The sequence below is a fragment of the Dromiciops gliroides genome, chromosome 3, assembly GCF_019393635.1.
Source record: "Dromiciops gliroides isolate mDroGli1 chromosome 3, mDroGli1.pri, whole genome shotgun sequence".
In the NCBI taxonomy this organism is placed as follows: Eukaryota; Metazoa; Chordata; class Mammalia; order Microbiotheria; family Microbiotheriidae; genus Dromiciops; species Dromiciops gliroides.
Genome location: NC_057863.1, coordinates 239,061,857 through 239,084,746, shown reverse-complemented (window position 1 = coordinate 239,084,746; position 22,890 = coordinate 239,061,857). Strand labels below are relative to the sequence as shown.

Below are 22,890 nucleotides of genomic sequence, written 5' to 3'. Positions count from 1 at the left end.
GTCAAACTTCTTTGTTTGGAATTCAAGGCTCTCCACAATTGGGACTTCTGTACTTGTCTGTCTTTGTCTCATGGCATTCCTCTCTATATACTATAAAACTACAGTCATATGGGCCTTCTTTGGCCACTCCCCCCCCCACCCCGCCCCAAACAAAAACAGCCCAAAACCAATGCTCTGTGGCGTTTTTGTGCTCTTGGCTACCCTGGGAATATTCTTTCCCCAACCCTCCTTTTCTATTGCTATTCACCTTTTAAAGCCCAATTAAAATGCAATCCTTCCTCATCATCTTCCCTGATAGTCCTTGGCAATAACAACCCTCTTGGATGTACCTATTTTAGTCACCTGTTTTGTGGCTAATGAGCGAAGAGCATAAACATTAATAAAGTACCAACTCTCTGCTCGTCACTGAACTAAGTGATTTTTTCACAAATAGTATTTCATTTGATCCTCAAAATAACCCTTAGAGGTAGGTGCCATTATTATGCTCATTTTACACATGAGGAAACTAAGGTGAAACAAGGTTCAGAAATAGGTTTTATTACTCTCTAAGGTTCATTTAATTATATTTTCTATTATTATTATTAATTTATTAATCTGTGCCCAGAGTTACATAGCTAGGAAGTAACTGAGGCTGAATTTGAACCAGGGCTTCCTGGCTAGAGTCCACTAAAGTTATATACTATGTACCACTAGCCATCTCTGAGTGAGAATAGAGAGGATCATGAGGCAAGCTACTTACTTCTTTGCCCTGCTAGTCAACCAGAAAAACCTGCAAGAGAGCTGTACAATCATAGAAACAGAATTTCAGAGGTGGAAGTTTCCTCATTCATCACCTAGTCTAACTCTCTCTATTTTTTTAAATTATATTTTTCACTTGTGGAATAAAACAAGCATTTCCATAATATAGTGCAATAAAAAAGATGATTGTACATGGAACTGCAAACCTACTATGCATAACTTGCTACTCTTTTCAAATATATAACAAAATTATTATGTAAATTTCTTTTTTTTCCTTTTTTTCCTTCTCTCTTTCTTCATATGCCCTTTATAGTTAATCTGGGTATTTATAATAGACAAAATAATATTCTCTCAAAGTCTAACTCTATATTTAAAACAAGAACAACACACCTACCACATATCTAGCAAGAAAAGATAGTGGAGAGAAGGCTGGTCCTGCACTCAGAACGACCTGTGTTCACATTAGGCCTTAAACACTTACTAGAGCTGCGTGACCTTTAACCTCTGTCTGCTTCAGTTTTCTCATCTGAAAACTGGGGACGATCATAGCCCCTATTCCATAAAGTTGTTGTGAAGGTAAAGTAAGGGAATATTTGCAAGTAGTTTACAAACCTTTATTAAAACAATATATAAATTCTTCTCTTTCTTCTTCTCTTCTTCTTCCTACTACTATTACTACTACTACTACTACTACTACTACTACTACTACTACTACCATCTTCATTGAAAGAATCAGTATATGATGTCTCAGACAGGTAGTTCAAACGAGAGAAGTAGGAGGTGACTATAGTTTGGGGTTGTCAGTAGAAGCTTCCTGAAAGAAATAGGCACATGAAGAGGAGAGGAGAGCAATAAGCTCCTTGAGGGTAGTTACTATTTCCTTTTGCTTTTCTATCTCTAGCAAGTTGTACTTCCAACTCCTAGTAGGTACTTAATAGGGCACAAGCAAAACTATGGAAAAGGAATGTACAAGATGGTTGTTTGTATGTGTATCATCATCACCATCATGATAATAAAAATAATTAATAATAATAACTAAAATTAATAGAGTGCTTTTCTCTCCTACACACACTATAAATATGCTATATTAGCCTGATTCTCATCCTTCATTGCCTTTGCATTGGCTAACCCCATACCTGGAATTCCTAGCTTCTCTGAATTCCTTCAGGACAAGAGGCCTTTCCTAGCCCTCCCTAGCCCTCCTGTCTTGAGATTAACTTTCATTCAGACTCCGTATACCTGTATGTATGCAGTTATTTGTATGATGTCTCTCCTATTAGAATGTGAGCTCCTGAAAGGCAGGCATGATCCTTTTTATTCCCAGAACTGAGCACATGGTGACTGGCATGTCTATAGTCCTTAAGAAATGCTTATTGGGGGGGGCAGCTAGGTGGAGAAGTGGGTAGAGCACTGGCCCTGGATTCAGGAGGACCTGAGTTCAAATCCGACCTCAGATACTTGACATTTACTAGCTGTGTGACCCTGGGCAAGTCACTTAACCCCAATTGCCTCACCAAAAAAAAAAAAAATGCTTATTGGTTTCAAAATGTTGCAAAGTGCTTTTATATACATGGTCTCCTTTGATCCTTACTTTAGCCCCAAGAAAACAGCCACCAATGTAGTGGCAATCTGCAATTAAGGGACTAACCCAGAGTCACTCAATCATGGTGTGGGTAAGGGTTTAAATCTAGGTCCTTCTGACTCCAAACCCAGTGTTGTTGTCTATTATACATTATACCTAGCTGTTATATTTCTCAATTATCTTCTATTCTCCTTGAGAATTGATCTTTTATCTTATCCTGAAATTTTGAATCTCCTGAAGAGCCTACCTAACTCAGTACTCTGGGCTCTAGCAGAGTGTGGGTTATGGATATAGAACTAAAGAGGATATTAGTGTCCCAGGAGTCTCATAGGTGCTTAATAAATGTTGAATGAATTAAAGAATGAATGCATGTTAATGATAATGTAACCAGGGCCAAATTCCTTCCTCTGCCCATAAGAAAACCAGTCCAAACGTGTCTGAATATGGTAAAATGTTTAAAACCTAATGTTTAATGTACAAGAAACCTGGGGTTGAGTTGTGTGGTCCCTAAGAAGGTGTTTCCTCAGAATAAATGCCTTGTTTTGGGGGCAGCTAGGTGACGCAGTGGATAGAGCACCAGCCCTGGATTCAGGAGTACCTGAGTTCAAATCCAGCCTCAGACACTTAACACTTAACTAGCTGTGTGACCCTGGGCAAGTCACTTAACCCCAATTGCCTCACCAAAATAAATAAATAAATAAATAAATGCCTTGTTTCCAAAGCAGCAGGACCATCTGTGACTTAGGAGTTATCAGTTGGCCTGTCTGAACTTACAGAGCCTCAATTTCAGATCAGGAGGAATGGTGGTGCTCCCACATTTCTTGTATGAATAATGCATGCCATCTGCTCCACCCAAAGTGACTCATAATCACATTCCAGTTCCTTTGCTGAAAATTCTCCTAATGATTTTCTCCACACCCCTTCCACCAACCCCTACTTGTGGAGTAGCCTCTCTTGGTTACAACTTCAGAGTTTCATTTATTTAGTTACCTAGGTGGTCCTAAGTCACAGGATTATATACTAGTTTAACCAGGAGGAAAGGACTTCCAGGTCATTTTACATGCTTACCCAAGGGTACACAAGTAGTAAATCAACCAATCAATCAATCAATCAACATTTATTTAGCACCTGCTATGTGCTGGGATACAAAAAGAGGCAAAAGACAGTCCTTGCCCTCAAGAAGCTTATACTCTAATGGGGGAGTCTATATTCAAACAAATATGTACAAAGTAAGCTCTATACAGGATAAATAAGAGATAATTAACAGGGGAAGGCACTGGAATGAAGGATTAGGGAAGGCTTCCTGTAGGTGAGATTTTAGTTGGGACTTAAAAGAAGCCAGGGAGGTCAGTAGTCAGAACGGAGGAAGGAAAGTGCTTCCGGCATGGAGTACAGCCTGAGAAAATGACCAGAACTGAGATGTGTGTCTTGTTCGTGGAATAACTAGGAGGTCAATGTCAGTGGTTCAAAGAGCGCTTGTTGGGGAGTAAGGTATAAGAAGATTGATGATGTACATAGTAGTGGGTTAGATTACGAAGGGCTTTGAATGTCAAACAACATTTTGTATTTGGTCCTGGAGGCAATAGGGAAGTCATAAGTTTACTGAGTTAGGGGGTTGGGGGGGGGTGGCAGGGAGCAGGTATGTGATTTAACCTTTGCTTTAGGAAAATCACTTTAGTGCCTGGATGGAGGTTAGATTAGAGTGGAAAAAGACTTGAGACAGGGAGACTCACCAGCTGGCTATTGCAATAACATGTTTGTGATTTACATATTTTTTGATGGAAGGAGATGATAGATGTAGAATTTATTCTTCAAACAAGAGGTATGAATTTACTCCAAGTTTAATTGGAATAAAAGAAATGTTATGAGTAGAAAAATTTTTGCATACTTTGTTTTTAATATTCATTTTTCAAGCAAGTTTTTTGGAACTCTATATGTGTAAACAAATTCTTTAAATATTTATCCTGCCCAAACTCCTCAATAATTCATTTGTTTGTCATATATTTTAAAAGGCTCTCATGGAAAGATTACAAAAACACGAAGGGTAATTGTTATTCCCACTTTACCACACTCAAGAGGCAAGAACTGATCAACCAGTACTATCTAGGCTCATAATTGAGTAGTTATTGATCTTATATAAAGAGATAAAGGATTTTTCTTTGCTTTTAGGATGAGTACTTGTTTAAAATGAAAAGAGAAGGGGCAGCTAGATGGTGCAGTGGTAAAGCACCGGCCCTGGATTCAGGAGTACCTGAGTTCAAATCCGGCCTCAGACACTTGACACTTACTAGCTGTGTGACCCTGGGCAAGTCACTTAACCCTCATTGCCCTGCAAAAAAAAAAAATGAAAAGAGAAAATGATTATTCACGAAATATTTATACTGGGCTCCTGTTCTCTGACTCTTCCCTCTTTCTCCAGAGCCAAGTAACTATTTACATTTTACTTTAATGCTTACATTTTTATTTCTCAGGAAGCAGTTTCTCCTAATTCCTTCCTTCCTCATTTTCTTTTCAGATGCTATATGTTAGTTTGATAACCTAAATAGGCAGGTACACTTGGGGAATAATTATAGCACCAATCTCACAGAGTTGTTGTGAAGGTCAAATGAAACAATATTTGTGAAAGTACTTAGTCCAATGACAGGCACATAGTAGACACTATGTAAATGCTTATTCATCCCTCCTCCCCAGTAAATGAAAATATCTTTTAAGACATGGGGGAGTGTATGCATGTGTGTGTGTGTGTGTGTGTGTGCATGTGTGTGTGTCCTAAACCCTTTTGGAAGTCTGGTAAAATCTATGGGCCCCTTCTCTTAACAAGCGTTTTTAGATGCATAAAATCCAATATATAGAATTACAAAGTAAACCAAATATGCTGAAATACAACTAACAAAATGTCTTCTTTTAAAAAAGCTTACAAACCCCAGGTTAAGAACCACTGTTCTAAGATTAGGTACACTTTCCCCAAATGTCTAACCTACCACTTGAGCGTAACTTAGACATTGAAGAAACACTAGTTTCTCATTTACAGTGGATGCTTAAGAGATCCCTTTTCTTTATTTAGTGACTAACTCGTGCCAGCATAAGATGCCCAGAGTCAAGATCTTACTACATAGGAAGGGGCAAGATCAAATGCCACTTGGTAGAAATCAGGAAATCTATCGAATTGAGATCTTGAGATGTTCAGTGTTCTATAAACACAGCTACTGTTTGCATGAATGTGGAGGGTAGGTGTTATGGTTATATCTAAATTCTCAGATTTTAAAGACTTCAAATTCCTGGGTGGCATGGTAAAAAAGAAATATTCAGGTTAAAGAAATATTAAAGAAAGAATCATTATTATAAAAGGGGTTGTAGCAGAAGATTGGATCAAGACAGTGAATGTAAGCTTCTTGAAGGTGGTAACTTTTCCATTTTGTTGTTGTGTACCTAACATCTATACTACCTCACACATAGTACTTATCTCCTACAGATTTACTGAATTGAATTGAATACCAACCTGCAAGTTATCACAAAGTGACATGGGATTAAAATGAAACTAATTAAATCATAGATTTAAACCTGAAAGGTACCTTACAGGTCATCTAGTCAAACTATCTTATTTTGCAGATGGGAAAATTGAGTCACACGTAAAGGACATAATTTACTCAAGATCATACAGATGGGTCAGAATTTGAATCTGTAATTCCAATACTCTTACCACTGCAGAAAGAGAAACTAATTTCTTACAAGGGAAACATAGTTTTCTTACTCATATTATCATTTTTGTTGTTGTATCTTCAAAAACTTTAACTGTAGATATTCCCTTAGCTCCATTTGTAGTGCTTCATACATGGTAGGAACTAAAGAAGTGGTAAATGAACAATAATTCAATGAATGAGACATTGGTTAATGGATATAGTATAGGAAAAGCAGAATGAAGAATAAAAGTTTAGCTTTCCTCATCAAGGTGTGACTTAACCATGTTTGTTTTTCTAATAGGTCAAGATGACTTTGATCTAGCAGATGCACTTGATAATGACGGTAAGTAACTGTCTTATGAAAGAATATAGAACCCTAGGATCCTATCCTGAGAGCATGAAGGTATTTCAAGGGTCATTAAATACAAAATTCACAAATCACATGTCCCATGAGCTTGTCAAAAGTTCTCATCTTTCCCACTACCGTTGTGAAAGTCTAATTCATAGGCTCACCAGCCCTTGACTTTGAATCACAGAATGCAGGACATGACCCCACAAGACTATCCCAAAGTAAGATTAAAGAGAGGGCTAATGAATGAATGTCCAGGAATTGGTGGAAATGAGATGCCTCATAGAGTCTTTGAAGTTTTTGCAAGTTTACCACAAGCTGCTAAAATCTGTACATGCTGGGTACTAGTTTCCTGATTCTGGGGTATATATCAGGCCCCATCTGTCCAGAAATCCAAGGCAGCATTCAGTTGGTTGGAAAAATGGATCTTTTGCTGAAAGATCTTAAAGCCTGCATTTTAGGGACATATTTTTTACCTCTCAGGTGCCAAGTGGAAAAGTATTGACACAGCTTTTGTCCCCTCCACTGCCAACCCCACATTACAATTCTCAGAGGGGAGGGGGCAGCTAGGTGGTGCAGTGGATAGAGCACCAGCCCTGGAGTCAGGAGTACTTGAGTTCAAATCTGGCCTCAGACACTTAACACTTACTAGCTGTGTGACCCTGGGCAAGTCACTTAAACACAATTGCCTCACTAAAAAAAAAAAAAATTCTCAGAGGGGAGATGAATAAAATCAAGTTGCTCATCTTGCTTGAGACTTTTTCATTGTTTCAAAGAATGGTCTCTGCCTGGTGATCATGGAGTTAGCCAGTCTGCTGACCTTCAAACTCTCTTCCACTCACAGGGTTACAGCAGCCTTCTGACTTGGTTTTCCCATTCCAGTCTATCTTGAACACTCTTTGGGAGTGGGGATGGGGTCTGGACATGTGATTTCATTGGTAGAGGGAAATTCCCTGTTTCAATGAAGATCAACAACAGTCCTACAACTTGTAGTCAGAGAATTCCCTGATGATACAGGGAAATTAAATAACTTGCCCAGGGTCACCTTAGACAGTATGTGCTAATGACACTAATTGAATTTAGATCTTCCTTACTCTGCACCTCTGCTTCCTAAATGATTACTTTGATCATGACTGGCCTTTGCTCAAAATCTATCAGTGGCTCCCCATTAAATACTAAATGAAGGGGCAGCAAGGTGGAGCAGTGGACAAAGCACTGGCCCTGGATTCAGGAGTACCTGAGTTCAAATGCAGTCTCAGACACTTGACACTTACTAGCTATGTGACCCTGGTCAAGTCACTTAACCCTCATTGCCCCACCAAAATAAATAAATAAATAAAAAAGTATTAAATGAAGTCCAAACTCATTTTATGGCATTTAAGGTCTTCCCTGACCTGGTTTCAACATACTGTTCCAGAATGTCTCCCCCATTTTTAAAATCATACTCTCTATTGCAGTGAATTGGACTAGTTATTTTCCAGAGGTAAAGGAAGAAATGGTTAGGTATGGGTGTCCAAATTTTTGAGCTTGTAAAAAAAAAACAACAATAAAAAAACCCACAAGAGTTCACAGAGAGCCCAAGCTTCACGCCCCATTTGGGTTAGAGGCAGAATGAGCTGATCTGAACTGCTTTTATTCTCTAATTTTACATCTGTTTTCAGAACACATTTCATATAGATATTGGCACCTCTCCTTTTCCATTATGTTTACCATGTTTGCTTTCTGTTTTGTTTCTGCCCATTCACTCGAACTTGTAGTCACTGGTATATTTTATGCACAAGCAAGTTAGCTGAATTCTTTCCCCCTACTCCTACACCAATATTATTCAGTTTATCATATAGCTTATTCAAGAACCATAGCAGGTAGAGAAGGACCTCTTTTGGGCTCACTTTATGGACTATATTCTTCCAGATTATAAATTACAAAATGAAGACTAGTTTTGAATACCTTTATTGGTTTTCATTTCTTTCCAGTTTTTTTTTAAATGCTTGGTAAAATTCTTTCATAGATTGCCACTTCCTATGGAATAATCTCATACCCACACAGTTGAGTCTCTTATATTTTGTTTTTCTTTCTGCTGACTAAGAAATTCATCATGGTCAGGCTTATGATCAGCCAGCTATGATGTGGACAATGATCTTCTTGGGGAGGAAAACCAGTGGTGTCTTAGACTTCTATTTCTACTTTATCTAATCTTTTCTTCTCCCAATTATTCACCTTGGGCCAATCAGATGATCAGATGAGGTCTGTATCTCTCTGTCTCTCCCCACCCCCTGCCCCCCAATTAAGAAAAATCTCTATGATCTTTGTTGTCTCACCTTTAAGGACAGGATAAAAGACTTTTTTCCCAGAACTTACTCACAAACCTGATCTGCCTGTGGTTCTCGGTCTATGTTTATTGTGGTAAATATAGAATGAGGATGTGAGAAAACAAAGCTAGAACAATGAAATCTTATGAAACACACTCTTCCTTAAATAGTATTAGTTGTTCTGTTTTCTATGACATCATGAATTTGATATCATCAACTCAATTATTAAAATCATTAAATTGATCTTCATAAAGCTAAATCTTTTAAATTCATTCATATGTATTATGTGGGTATATACCTACATGTATACATTCACATATGCACATACACACACACACATACATATATATGCCAATTTGTATGTATATATTCAGTAAACTCTGGTTCACTTTCCCAGAGAGAAACCAACCACATCCAGCCCTCCAGGTTTTAGGGGTATCCTGAGGGCTTTGGAGAATGTCTTTTCTCTACTATTATCTGCTCAAATCTCTACTGGCCATGTCCTTCCTACTGTTAGGTACTATTGAGTAGCAACCAGTTCCATTTTGCCACTTCACAACAATTCGTTTTTATAAGGAATATTTAATTCTAAGATTAAAAACAAGAACCTAAATAAAACATTTTCCCCAATACCTGAGGGAACTCCCTCCCACCTCACTAAGGCCTCTGGGGAGAACAGGTTCACTCAGCACAGTTTCTACATAACAAAGGTCCCACCAAGTTCCTATCCAGATGAGGCAGAACTGCCAGATGAATCCCTGTCTCATCAACTCCTAGGCAGGGTCCCAAAAGGTCAATTCTTGGTCCTTGGGGCATCCAGGCTAAGCTGATGATAAAACCCTGATATCGGGATACTGGGCCATCCAGACACTGGAATTTCCTGGACACTCAGTTTACTGATCTTAAGGTCACAGTACCTCATTTAATATCTTTCACCTAAAACTGAAATAAATACTGAGGCAGAGAGAGAACTGAGGTCCATTTTCAGAGGGCCATATGGCCTCTAAGAGGAGAAGGTCCAAATGCCTCACCCCTTATGGCAGTTTCTTACCAGACTCTGCCAGCTAAGGAGGAGTGTGGCCAAAGAGAAGAATGAGCCAGAGAGAAAATGTTCAGTGCTCTAATCGCTGGTCCTTTTTGAATGCCTCTGCAGTCAATCAAAGTACCTCCTATCCTTTTACTGGAAACATTTCTGGTACAGGATGTCTATGCTCCAAAGTCTCTCTAAGGCATCTCCATCACACATCATATGACTCTCCCAGAAGCAGGCTCTCCAAACTCCTCCCATGGTGGAGGGATGCTGTCCCTGTTCTCTGTGCATATGGCAGTGCCTATTACACTTGTATTTAAATGACTGCTGCCTTACAGAGATTTTTGTTACTGGAAGGAACTTTCATGATCATCTGTAAAATAAATTGTGTTAGATTAGGTTGCTAGGTAGCACAGTGGGGTAGAGCCTGGATTTGGAATCAGGAAGACCTGACTTCAAATCCTGCCTCAGACATTTACTGGTGATGTGACCCTGAGCAAGTCACTTAATCTCTCCCAGCCTCAGTTTCCTCATCCTGAAAATGGGGATAATAACACAGATTGTTTGTCCTTCATTCTCAAAGAGGACTGTAACATTGGGGTGATGTCATGCCTTGCAGTGAATTGGATTTAAGTGAGGCAGGGCTGTGTAAAATCACCAGCCTCACTATCTCCTCCAGAAACATCCAAGTCCAGTGGCAAGATATATGTCAAGATGACCAGAAATGGCCCTGGATGTTTAAGGCAATTGGGGTTAAGTGACTTGTCCAGGGTCATACAGTAAGTGTCTGAGGTCATATCTCAACTCAGATCCTCCCAGCTTCAGGGCCAGTGCTCCATCCACTGTACCACCTAGCTGCCCCAACACAGATAATAGCACCCACATGACAGGATTGTTGTGAAGATCAAATGAGATAACATTTAATGTGTTTTACAAATCTTGAAGTACCATAGCTGTTATTATTAGCTATGGAAATCAATTTCCAGATAATCATAAGTAATTTCCAAAAATCACACATCCAGCTAGAGTCAGGGTATGGTCTAGGAGCCTAGATCTTTTCACTCCTAGTCCATCATCCTTTTTTACTTCACTGTTATCACAATCACAAGGATTGGCTTTAAGACAATAGCTATCCAAATCCAGAAAAAAAAGGAATTGTGGAATATGGATGCTGATTGGACCATACTATCTTTTGTTTTTGGTGCTGTTGTTTTTCTGTTTTGAGTTTTTTCCTTTTTGCTCTGATTCTTCTTCTTCTTCTTTTTTTTTTTTTTTTAGTGAGGCAATTGGGGTTAAGTGACTTGCCCAGGGTCACACAGCTAGTAAGTGTTAAGTGTCTGAGACCGGATTTGAACTCAGGTACTCCCGACTCCAGGGCCGGTGTTCTATCCACTGCGCCACCTAGGTGCCCCTGCTCTGATTCTTCTTGTATAACATGACTAATGCAGAAATGTGTTTGATGTTATTGTATATATATATATAACCTATATCAGATTACCTATAGTCTAGGGGAGGGGGGAGGGAGGGGAGGGAGGGAGAAAAATTTGAAATTGGAAATCTTACATAAATGAATGTTGAAAACTATCTCTACATGTAACTGGAAAATAATACAATGCTTTTTTTTTTTAAAGGCAATAGCTATTCTCAATAGCCCTAAGATGCCAACCTTTCTCAAACTCTGAGACAGCCCAAAGGCAGTAGAGAGGAGTAGGGTGTAGAAATAGACACCGTGGTACAAGGGAACCTGGTTGAAAGAGGAAGAGAAAGAGCAACACTGTCTGAAGCAAGTTTGTAGCAACATTAGCTTGGGCCAGAATAGGGCAAATAGAGTGTTCTCTAGTGGTTTTCCCTGTGCAGATGAACGGGGAGTGTTTCCTCAGTGTATTTATCTTTTTGTTCTCTACAGATCTCTGAGGAAGTCTTCAACTAAAATTAAAAGGAGGTTATCCAGCTAGCTAACTACTATGTTCTAGGCACTGTGCTAAATGCTGGAATATAAAAAGAAATGATGCAGTTCCTGCTGCAAAAGTGTTTGTACTGGGGGAGGGTTACAATAGGTACATAGACGAGTAAAGCAAACAGAAAATTATTAAGGGGGGGAAGCAATAACAAATGAGGGGAGGGTCAGGAAAGACCTCTTGCAGTAGGTTGCACTTGAATGAGCCTTGGAGAAGTTGAAAGAGATCCAAGAGACCAAGGCAAGGGGAGAGAACATTTTAGGCAAGAAGAATAGCAGGTGCAAAGGCACTGAGGTAAGAAATAGAATGATGTGTTTTGGAAACTGCAAATTGCTTTAAGTCTTAGGTATATAATCTTGGGATCATAGATCTAGATAAGGAACTTTGGAGGCTAGCTCAACTTCTTCCCTTATTTTCCAGGTGAAGAAACTGAGGCTCAGGAAACAAAAGTGATTTTCCCAAAGTCATACGAATAATAGTGTTCAAAGATAGATTGAACCCAGGTCCCTAACTTCAGAACAAATGATCTTTCCATTGTACAATGCACAAAATACTAAATAGTTTGGCTGATTATAATTCCACATCAAAAAAGAGTTAGGGGGCAGCTAGGTGGCGCAGTGGATAGAGCACCGGCCCTGGAGTCAGGAGTACCTGATTTCAAATCTGGCCTCAGACACTTAACACTTACTACTTGCTAGCTGTGTGACCCTGGGCAAGTCACTTAACCCCAATTGCCTCACTAAACAAAAAAAAAAGTTAGGCTGATTATAATTCTACATTAAAAAGCCATTATCAGCTTCCTCCTTAGGAGTACATCCTTATTCTGTTAAGGAAAGGAGTCCTTCCTTATTCTGCTGGGTCTGCTTATATTATTCTGCTTTTTCTTTCCCTCAGGATAGGAAGGCTAGATTGTCAATAACCATTTGGCCTCAGTCCACCACAGGGTTAGGGTAATTTCTCAGGGGTATATGTGATGAATTGATGCTAGGGCAAACAAACAACATTGTCTTCTGCATTCTGTTATATATAATACATATAGACATACATGTATGTATATGCACATGTATACATAAATATACACATGCATATATGTCTGTACATGTACACTATATGTAGGTATGCATGTGTATCTACATATACATATATGTATATACACATGTATATGTCTACATATGTGTACATACACACACATATATTAGAGGATGCAGGACTCTGATACACCCATGCAGCCTATAATACGAGGAAAAACATCAGAACATGACCTCCTTTTGACAAAGGTTTGGAAAGCTTCCTTAACTTAATCCTCTGCTCCAACTTAGGTGCACTAATGTACAAAACCATAGAATCTCAGATTTAGAAAGGATCTTAGAGGTTATCTGTTCCAACCCTGTCCTGATCAAGAGTACCCTAGACTTTACACAATACCAGAAAATGGGTCAGCTATTTGAAGACTTCTTATTTGAAACATTGACAAACTCTTAATTTTTAATTATTTCAATCTCTCTCTTTCTCTCTCTCTCTCTCTCTCTCTCTCTCTTTTTATTATAGAGGACATCACAAAGAAACCTAATCCAGTTACCAAGAAACCAGGATCAGGTGGGTTACATCTTTAGCTGGTTGAAAACATCTTATATTGTAAAATTAAGGTTTATGATGTACAAGGATAAAATTCTATAGGCACATATCTGAGTTGAGCTTCACAAACATGATGTAGATTAAAATTAACTTAATAGATACTAAATAATAAAGCAGCTAGGTGATATAGTGAGTGCTGCATCTAGAGTCAGGAAGATCTAAATTTAAATTCAGCCTCAGGTACGTACTGGTTGTGTGATTCTGGGCAAGTCACTTAACCCTGTTTGCCTCAGTTTCCTCATTTGTAAAATGAGCTGGAGAAATATATAGCAAATCAGTCTAGTGTCTTTGCCAAGAATACTCAAAAGGAGTCATGAAGAGTTGAACATAATTGAAAAAGACTAAATAACAAATGAATCTGAATAAATAAAAATAGGATCCAGTGCTGATAATCTCTAGAGCTCTAAGCAAGTCTACATGTTCACAAGCATTTATAAAGCTATTATTATATGCTATGTATGGTGCTAAGCAAATACAAGCAGAGAGAGAGAGAGAAAGAGAGAGAGAGAGAGAGAGAGAGAGAGAGAGAGAGAGAGAATGTCCTGTCCATGAAAAGCTTACATTCTAATGAGAGAAGACAACACATAAAAGGAAGCTGAAAATGGAGTTAGGGAAAAAAGGTACCCATATGTCTGTAGAGTCAGGAGCAGAGCCCAGAGAGGAATAAGAAAAGAACATGGCTTACCTAGGAATTTTTCTTAAAATGGAGGTTCTAGGAGTATCTGACCAATCACAAGAAGAGGCTATAGGGAGAGGGTAATCTTACAGAGTGAAACAGTTGTCTGGCTCATGGCAGAGAAAGAGATCCAGACAGTCAGTAACAGAGCCCAAAGAGGAATGAAGGGTTGAACAATAAGTTGGGGTCAAAGAAGGCTTAAAAAGAAACTTTGATTAGTCAAAGCTCAAAGTTCTAATCCTGGATCCATTCCTATCTCCTGAATATCATAGTGACATGGGAGCTGGTTCAGAGGGCTGGCTCATCCCAAAGAATTGGCAGGCTCACAGCAAATCTTGTAAAATAGAGAGATTTATTAGGAGAGAGGGATACATGGTTGGGAGAGAGTCGTGATGGAGACTGTCTCTTTGAATAGGAGGAGAGTTGACCTTATATACAGTCACAGACAAAGAAAGCTACATGCCAAGAGTAATGAGATTGCAAAAACTACTAAGGAGGGGGCATTGGGAGGAGACATTTGGGAGTCAAGTGATATACACATCTTGCTGACGTTCAAGAACCTGCATATCATCTATGTTCCTTGCATACCTTGATATGCTTATCAGTGTTTACATCATAGATATAAATTTCTTTAAATGTCCCAGGGTCTACATGACCCCTGGTCTATGTGTCCTGGTAATATCTCATTCCTGAGGTGGGAAACAGGCGTTGCTGTTCATTTTTGGAATCTTTAGTTTTAGTATCTAAAGTTTAAAGATTGTTTTCACTTCTGCTAAAGTTTAAGGTATTTAAGTTTCTTGGGGTCTCACATCCCACCACAATATGAGTAAATCCACATCAGACTCAGTTTCTATAGTTGTAATTGAGAATTATAAATATACATAATGGTAAAAGCCCTTTGAATATAGAACATATTCTCCCTGTCTCTCTCTGTCTCTGTCTCTGTCTCTCCCCCTCGCCCATTCCCTCTTTCTCCCTCCATCCTTTCAAATAAATTTTACAAATTATAGAATTTTAGACTCAGAAATTAGACCCACAGAATCTCTGAGAGACCTCATGGATGAGACAAGTAGTCTAACCTGAATAAGAGCCTCTTCTTCAGCGTATATCTGACAAATGGTTATCTGGCCCTTCCTTGAAAAATCCCAGAGAAGAAAAACAAATCATTTGGAGACAGTCCTGACTACTTTGGGATAGCACTAATTACTAGAGCAAGAATTTATATGGTGCTTTAAACTTCGCAAGAACACTTTACAAATATTATCACATTTATTCTTCACAAATACCCTGGGATATAGATGTTATCGGTATCCCCATTTTATATATGAGGCAGACAGAAGTTAAGTGTATTAACTAGCTGTGTGACTCTGGGCAAGTCACTTAACCTTCATTGCCCAGCTAAAAAAAAAAAAAAAAGAAGTTAAGTGTGGTCACACGGCTAGCAAATATCTAAGGCCATGTTTGAACTCAGGTCTTCCTGACTAAAGGTCCAAGGTTCTTCTACTGTGCCGCTTAACGGACTCAAGATAAGGAGGCACCCTTTCCTCATATAAAGCTGACACCACCTCTTTGCAATTTCTACCCATTATTCCTTGTTCTGCCCCCTGGGATTAAATAGATGTCTCATCCTTTTTACCATATGAAAGTCTATGAAATCTTTTCAGACTGTTGTCATGTTCCTTGTAAGACTTTCTTCAGGCCAGACATCCCTAGTTCCTTTCATTAAGCCTCATATGTCATAATTTTGAGCCTTTATTCTTATTTCCTTCCTCTGGACATGTTTCAGTTTTTCAATATTTTGGATAAGTTTAATGTATTGTAACACAATATCCCCAATGTAGTCTAACCGGGAAAGAGTACAATAGGAATATCACTGTGTTGTTGTTGTTATTGTTTGTTTGTTTTGCAGGGCAACGAGGGTTAAGTGACTTGCCCAGGGTCACACAGCTAGTAAGTGTCAAGTGTTTAAGGCCGGATTTGAACTCAGGTCCTCCTGAATCCAGGGCAGGTGCTTTATCCACTGTACCACCTAGCTGCCCCAGGACTATCACTGTTGATATCAAGAATCATTTAACTAGAAAATTTTATATAAGCATACATATATATCCATATATAATATCCATATATGCATATATGGATATGTACTATGTATGTGTAGAGGTAACCATAAATATATTTATATAGTGTGCATATGTAGACATAGATATATAGAAATAGCAGGACACTGAAAACAATGTTATTTGCTTGCCTTCATGTCACCTTGTCACTTATACCCCTGAGAAATTATCCTAACCCTATGGTGGACTGAGACCAAATGGTTATTGATGGTCTAGACTTTTTATCCTGAGGGAGATGAAAGGTAGAAGTTACAGTCAGACATAAACTTGGGGGTCAGGGGACATGGAAAAGAATAGATATCACCCTAAGAAACTGCAAAGGGAGAGAGCCAGTCATAACGGACTTAAAGGACAGGAACTATGTGATTGGTCCATACACAGAAGCGTGGACTTGATTCTGGGTTTGCTGAAACTGTTTGAATTGCTGAGGTCAAGGCTATTGATTCCTCATGCTCATCATCCCTCACCTCTGTTCTCCACTTGGGGTGGGGATGTTTCATCATTTCAGAGCATAAAGTCTTTCAACACTAAGCCAGCACATAGGATTCTCCAGAAAGGGACAGAGCGAATAGATCACTGGAAAGGGCCTGTTTCTAGGGGTTAACTTTAAATTAGCTAAAGAACATGACCTCTGGGGGCAGCTAGGTGGCGTAGTGGATAAAGCATCAGCCCTGGATTCAGGAGTACCTGAGTTCAAATCTGGCCTCAGACACTTAACACTTACTAGCTGTGTGACCCTGGGCAAGTCACTTAACCCTCATTGCCCTAAAAAAAACCAAACAAACAAACAAAAAAAAGAACATGACCTCTGTCTCTGTGTTAGAAAGTTTACTAACTGGGGGCTTAGAACATTTGTGACTGAACTCATAACTTTTTATCTAAATTAGGCTCTCTAAAATTATAGACAAAGGAACTTCATGAACTTAGGGGGCCACTAAAACACCCCCTAGGCTTAAAATAAGCTAATTGTTGTGTCACTGTAATTATTTGCCTCTCATTTGAGCCTCACAACTCTGTGAGTTCTTATTATCCCCACTTTATAGATAGGGAAACTGAGGCTCAGAGAGATTGAATGACTTGTTCATGTGCACAGAACAAAATAAGTATCAGTAGATGAATTCAAACCTATTATTTTCCTAGCTCCAACTTTTGTATTCTTTCAACTACATAGTAACTCTATAAAGACACAAAGAAATAAATATGCTATCTTTCATTTTACAACTGTTGATGTATTTCAATGCAACTATCATGGTTTCCCACTCCCTTTTCTTCTCAGGTTAGACATCCCCAGTTCCCTGAATCATTTCTCATATAAAATACTTTCCATACCATTCATTTTCTTGTTTAGCATCCTTTCTAAACTCTCTAGAATGGGGGCAGCTAGGTGGCACAGTGGATAGAGCACTGGCCCTGAAGTCAGGAGGATCTGAGTTCAAATCCAGCCTCAGACACTTGACATGAACTAACTGTGTGACCCTGGGCAAGTCACTTAACCCCAATTGCCTCACCCCCCAAAAAACAACAAAAAACAACAACCCCCCAATAAACTCTCTAGAATGCCTAGAACTGAATAAAACTTTTCAGATGTGGTTAGACCAGTGCAAAGTATAGAGGGTTATCTTATCCCTTGTTCTGGATTTAAATGAATGAAATTTATGATTGAAACAGTTTTCAAAGTGGCTTTTTGCATTACCTTCTTTTATTTTAAATTATTGTTTGGTAAATTACTGCCTATCCGATAGAGCTTGAAATGCTCCCCTAAATTTTAACCTGATTTATAAAAATCAGTCAGTCAATAAACACACATTAATTGCTCACTATACTGGGCACACCAAAAAAAAAAAAAAAAAGGCAAAAGATAGTCCTTGTCCTCTAGGAACTCACAGTTTAATGAGGGAAAACAACATGAAAGCAACTACCTCCAAAAAAAGTATAATAGAGAGTAAATTGGAAATAATCAACAGAGATAAAGTGTTAAAGCATAAGCATTCAGGCGATTAGGAATGTCCCTGGTGGAAGCTGGAATTTTAGTTGGGACTTGAAGGAAGCCCGGGAATCCAAAAGGCACAGAAGAGGAAGGAGAGCATTCTAGGCACAGGGATCAGCCAATGAAAATGTCCCCAAGTCCAGAGATACTGATTCTATTTTGAAGACTAACAAGGAGTCTAGTGTCCCTGGATCATAGAATAAGTGGTGAAGGGAGAAGGTGTAAGAACAATGGAAGGGTTGGGAGGGGCAGGTTATGAAGGACTATGAATGTCAAACCAAAGATTTCATATTGGATCCTGGAGGTAGTAGGGAGCCATTGGGGTTTATTGAGTGGAGAGTAAGGGTGGGAGGAGAGATGTCATCAGACCTGTTTTAGGAAGATCGCTTTGTCAGCTGAATGGAAGATGAAGTGGAGAGGGGAGGGACTTGAGTTAGGCAGAACCCAGAGCAGGCTATTGTAATGGTCCAGGCATAAGGCCTGCACTAGGGTGGTGGCATTGTCAGAAGAGATATGCATGAAACTTTCCAGAAATGTGTCTAATAAAGGAAATAAAATTCTTTAAATCTTTCAAAAAATAACTCTCAAATGCCTGTGGCCTCTAGCCCTGTACTAGGTGTGATGTGGGATATAAAAGGTATATTTAAAAATTTTTTCCAGGGTAGCTAGGTGGCACAGTGGATAAAGCACTGGCCCTGGATTCAGGGGGACCTGAGTTCAAATCTGGCCTCAGACACTTGACACTTACTAACTGTGTGACCCTGGGCAAGTCACTTAACCCTCATTGCCCTGCCAAAAAAAAAAAAATCCTATCTTCAATCCTTAACTCCTTTGGTGTTGAAATGGCTAGACTATATTACTTTTAGTTAATAAATCCTGAGGGGACACTCCAAAACTCAGGGAAACAATAATCTACTGTATAAGAGGAAAAACCTTCATTTATTATCAAATACAGGCTTATATAAAGATACTGGCACAGTGAATAGAGTACTGGGCTTGGAATCAGGAAGACTCATCTTTCTGAGTTCAAATCTAATCTCAGAAACTTTCTAGCTGTGTGACTCTGAGAAAGTCACTTAACCCTGTTTGCCCAGTTATTCATCTGTAAAATGGGCTGGGGAAGGAAATGGCAAACTACCCCAGTACCTTTGCCAAGAAAACCCCAAATGAGGTCATGAAGAGTCGGATACAACTGAAATGACTCGATAATAACATGACACGCAGATAGAAAAATAAATGAAGTGGATAAAAATAATTCCTTACTAGAATAACAGATTCATAGAATCTTAGCACAAGACTGAACCTCAGAGAGGTCATCTAGTCTAACTCATAACTGAACAGGAATCCCCTCTACAACATTCCAGAAAAGGGTTCATTTAAGATTCTGGGAAGATCCTCTCTGATAGTGATTTGGTACCTCCAAAAGTAGTCCACTCTACTTTGGGGCACTTCTAGTGGTTAGGAAATGTTTCCTATTGCTTAAAATTCTGAGTTAATGAGTCCCTCTTTAAAATGTAAATTCCATACCAATCTTCCTACCTTTGCAAATTATGCAGTCCTCTTAAAGTTGGCAAACAGCATGATTTTTACACATCTTCCTAGTCATTTTTCCATCTGCTATTATGAGGAATAAGATCTTTTCCTTTTATTAAGGAAAGAGGGCTCATGAAATACCAATCAAGATCTTGAAATAGGAATCCATAGACTGTGGTTCTAGTCTGCAATTTACACATTCTATGCCTCTTTTTCTCCAGTCTTTGAAATGGTAATTTCATGACATCAATTCTTTCCTTCCTTTTCTGAATACCCCTCCTAGGTAAGGTACTCTCATATGTTCACAGAAATACAGTGGTCTAGTCAATATTTTATTAAATTAATAAAAATATTTAAAAGAGGGAGGAGTAGCACTTTTGCGAGGATGCAGCATTAGACATGAAGTTAGGAAGGTTCAGGTTCACAAGCTGCAAGTATGCTTACCAACTAGGTTACTATCAACAAGTCACTAAATATCTCATTGAGGGACTTCCTATAATGGAATTCCTCAGGCTGATGAAATTGAAGATCCTTTTAGATAGTTTAAGAATGGAAGTACCATGGAAATATGTAGTAGTTGGGGCTCCCATTGTATCATCAAGCACTTTGAGGTAGAGTTCCATCGAAGGATCTCTGGTAAAATAGTAGAGAGGAACATGGTTAATATAAAGCCCAGTGGAGAACATAAGTAATGATGTTGTTCTGAATTATCAAAGAAATTTAAATTAGACTTTTCTACAAGTATTACTCATGCAGTTGTAGGTTAATTGCTTCTCTTCCCCTTTTTTGGACTCATTAAGAATTACAATATATCATTTTTTTTAAAAATTGGAATAAGATGAGGGAAGGAAATCTTTTAAAAGTAAATTATACTTTCCTTAAGGAACAAATTTTAACTTGTGGTAAGTAGAAATTTCTCAATACAATCTATATATAACAAATTCTCAATCAGGGTATTTTCCCAGGGATTGCTCTTAATGATAATTACCTAAATGTATAAATTAGGAAGCAAATAGAATGTAATTTTTATAGATATGTATTTGTATGTATCCAGATAATTGATATAACCTTAATATCTAGTTTATCCCCATATGGCTTGAATGTTCATAGCTATTTGCAAATTATGTTCCTCACTAGAATGTAAAATCCTTAAGGACAGGGACAGTTTTGGCCTATTTTTGACTCTCACCACAGTAAACCCAATAAATGTTTAATGACTTGATTTGTCAAATGTATAGCATAGTAGAAAATACTACCGTTTTGGCATGATAGAAATATGACACACAGAAATGAACTTTTACTATTTTGTCACCTCTAAAAATGTCCAAACAATTCAGTGTGGTTGGGTGATGAGACATCATCAGCATGACCCAATAGAAAGAATTCTCTTTTTAGGGTCGGATGATCTGGTATCAAATGCTGGTTCCACCCTTACTACCTGTATGAACTGGAACAAGTCACTTTTCCTCTATGGAACTCAGTTTCCTTAAGTGTAAGGTGAAAAGATTGAAATAAATGGCCTCAGAGGTCCCTTCCAACTCTAAATCTGTTAAGTTCCCTTCTGGCTATTTTGAAATGGACAAAGGATAGATGAATATGCACATAGCATGTAGGGTTTGTTAAGGTGTCAAAGTCAAGAGGGAAGCAAATGGAGAGGGGTAAGGGCTGTTAAGATAATACTGGAGGGGATAACTTCAAACCAAAACAAACTTTCTGGTGTGTGTGTGTGTGTGTGTGTGTGTGTGTGTGTGTGTGCGCGCATGCACGCATTCAGTGTGGAGTGTACAGCACAGAGCATATAGACTATACCAAGGAGAGCTGGGTAGTATGAACTAATGTAAAGTAGCCACTTGTCATTTCTTTTATACATTCCATGTCTCTGTGTCCTAAGATTAGACTGTTCTACCCTGCCACTCTCTGCCTATTGAACCTATCCTTTAAGCTCAGTTCAAAAATGCTACCTCTCCCTGAAGCCTTTGCAATTACTCATCCCTTCCCCTCTCACCACCATCTCCCAACCACCAATAGGTAAGGAAACTTCCCCACCCTCCTTGTATAACACTTAGTTTGTAGCTCTCTTATTTACTTATCCCACCTCATCTTTTATAGTTGTTGAGGTATATACCTATTTGTGTTATACTTATTAATGATGATTCAAAGTCAGGAGTCAATATGTGCTAGCATGTCAAATTGTGGGGATTAAATTGTTCAATCTACAATAAAAGAGACTGGGGCAGAGCTCTGAACCAATGGCACTTTTATTAAAGGATCCATGGTCCCCTCTAATGAAGTGGACCTCAGATCTTCCTCACAATCTGAGATCCCTCCTTCTTCCAGGACTTTGTTTTTATAGGGTTTGACACCCAAATATGCAAAAGAGGCATGGTGAAATATAGAACCTCATTGGTTGATAGACCTTTCTCTTGAGGACGAAAAATGACATATTAGCGGGGGGGGGGGTGTCTCAGGTTGGGTGAAGCATGGGTCATATGCTCACCTGCTCATGTTGGACAAGAGAGAATGGTCCAAAAGTACAAGAATAAATTGGGGAACTTTCCAAAGCATTAAGGCATCCCACCCATTCTGTGTTTGAACGTGGAATTTGAGCAAAATAGGATGGAGATATCTTTGTCACCATTCTTGGAGCTGTGCAAGATCCTCATAACTTGGTAAACAAGTGGTCAATATTACATTAAAGTTTGAGACCCACTACAAGAACCTATTTATCTAATTATCTCTACATAATTTATGTAAAATGTCAAACTGATTAATACTGGTTGGAATTGAGTAAGAGTCCAAATGAATTATTTCTCACAAAACCACCACCACAACCTTGACCACTATATCCCCTAAAGCCCTCATAGAAAGAGTCCAGGACCCTGAATGAGTCCAGTCTCTAACCATCATTGAAGAAAGTAATCATTGTGAAGAGGAGACTCACCTTCCTCATCACCACTCGCAACAGCCGCCAGCTAACTGTCAGAAATGAAAGAGCACTGGGGAGGGCACCCTTAAGACAGAACTTCCCTGGATCCTGCTTCTGCCCTAGTCCTTACAGTCAGTCAATGTCAGAGGAGGCAACTCCTCTGGATAAAGGGTCAGCCATCCCCACCAACTGCCAATCAACTACCACTCACAGGGGAGACAAGCTATAAAAGGCATTACTGTCAGCTTTGCTGCTCTGCTCTAAGGACCATGGGACCTTGCTAACTTGCAGCTGAAACCTTCCATATGTATTGTCTTACCCATCAGAATGTGAACTCCTTGAGAGAGGAGATTCTGTCTTACTTTTTCTC

General features: G+C 38.9%; 1 protein-coding gene across 1 annotated transcript in view; it reads left to right on the top strand.

The window, feature by feature from the left end:
• XG (Xg glycoprotein (Xg blood group)) overlaps positions 1-22,890 on the top strand; it is a 55,883-nt gene that overhangs the window by 12,770 nt on the left and 20,223 nt on the right. Inside the window, exons 2-3 of the mRNA XM_043999206.1 lie at positions 6,302-6,343; positions 13,195-13,242. Of these exons, the coding sequence (XP_043855141.1) occupies positions 6,302-6,343; positions 13,195-13,242 (90 nt within the window). The remainder of the gene's footprint in view (positions 1-6,301; positions 6,344-13,194; positions 13,243-22,890) is intronic.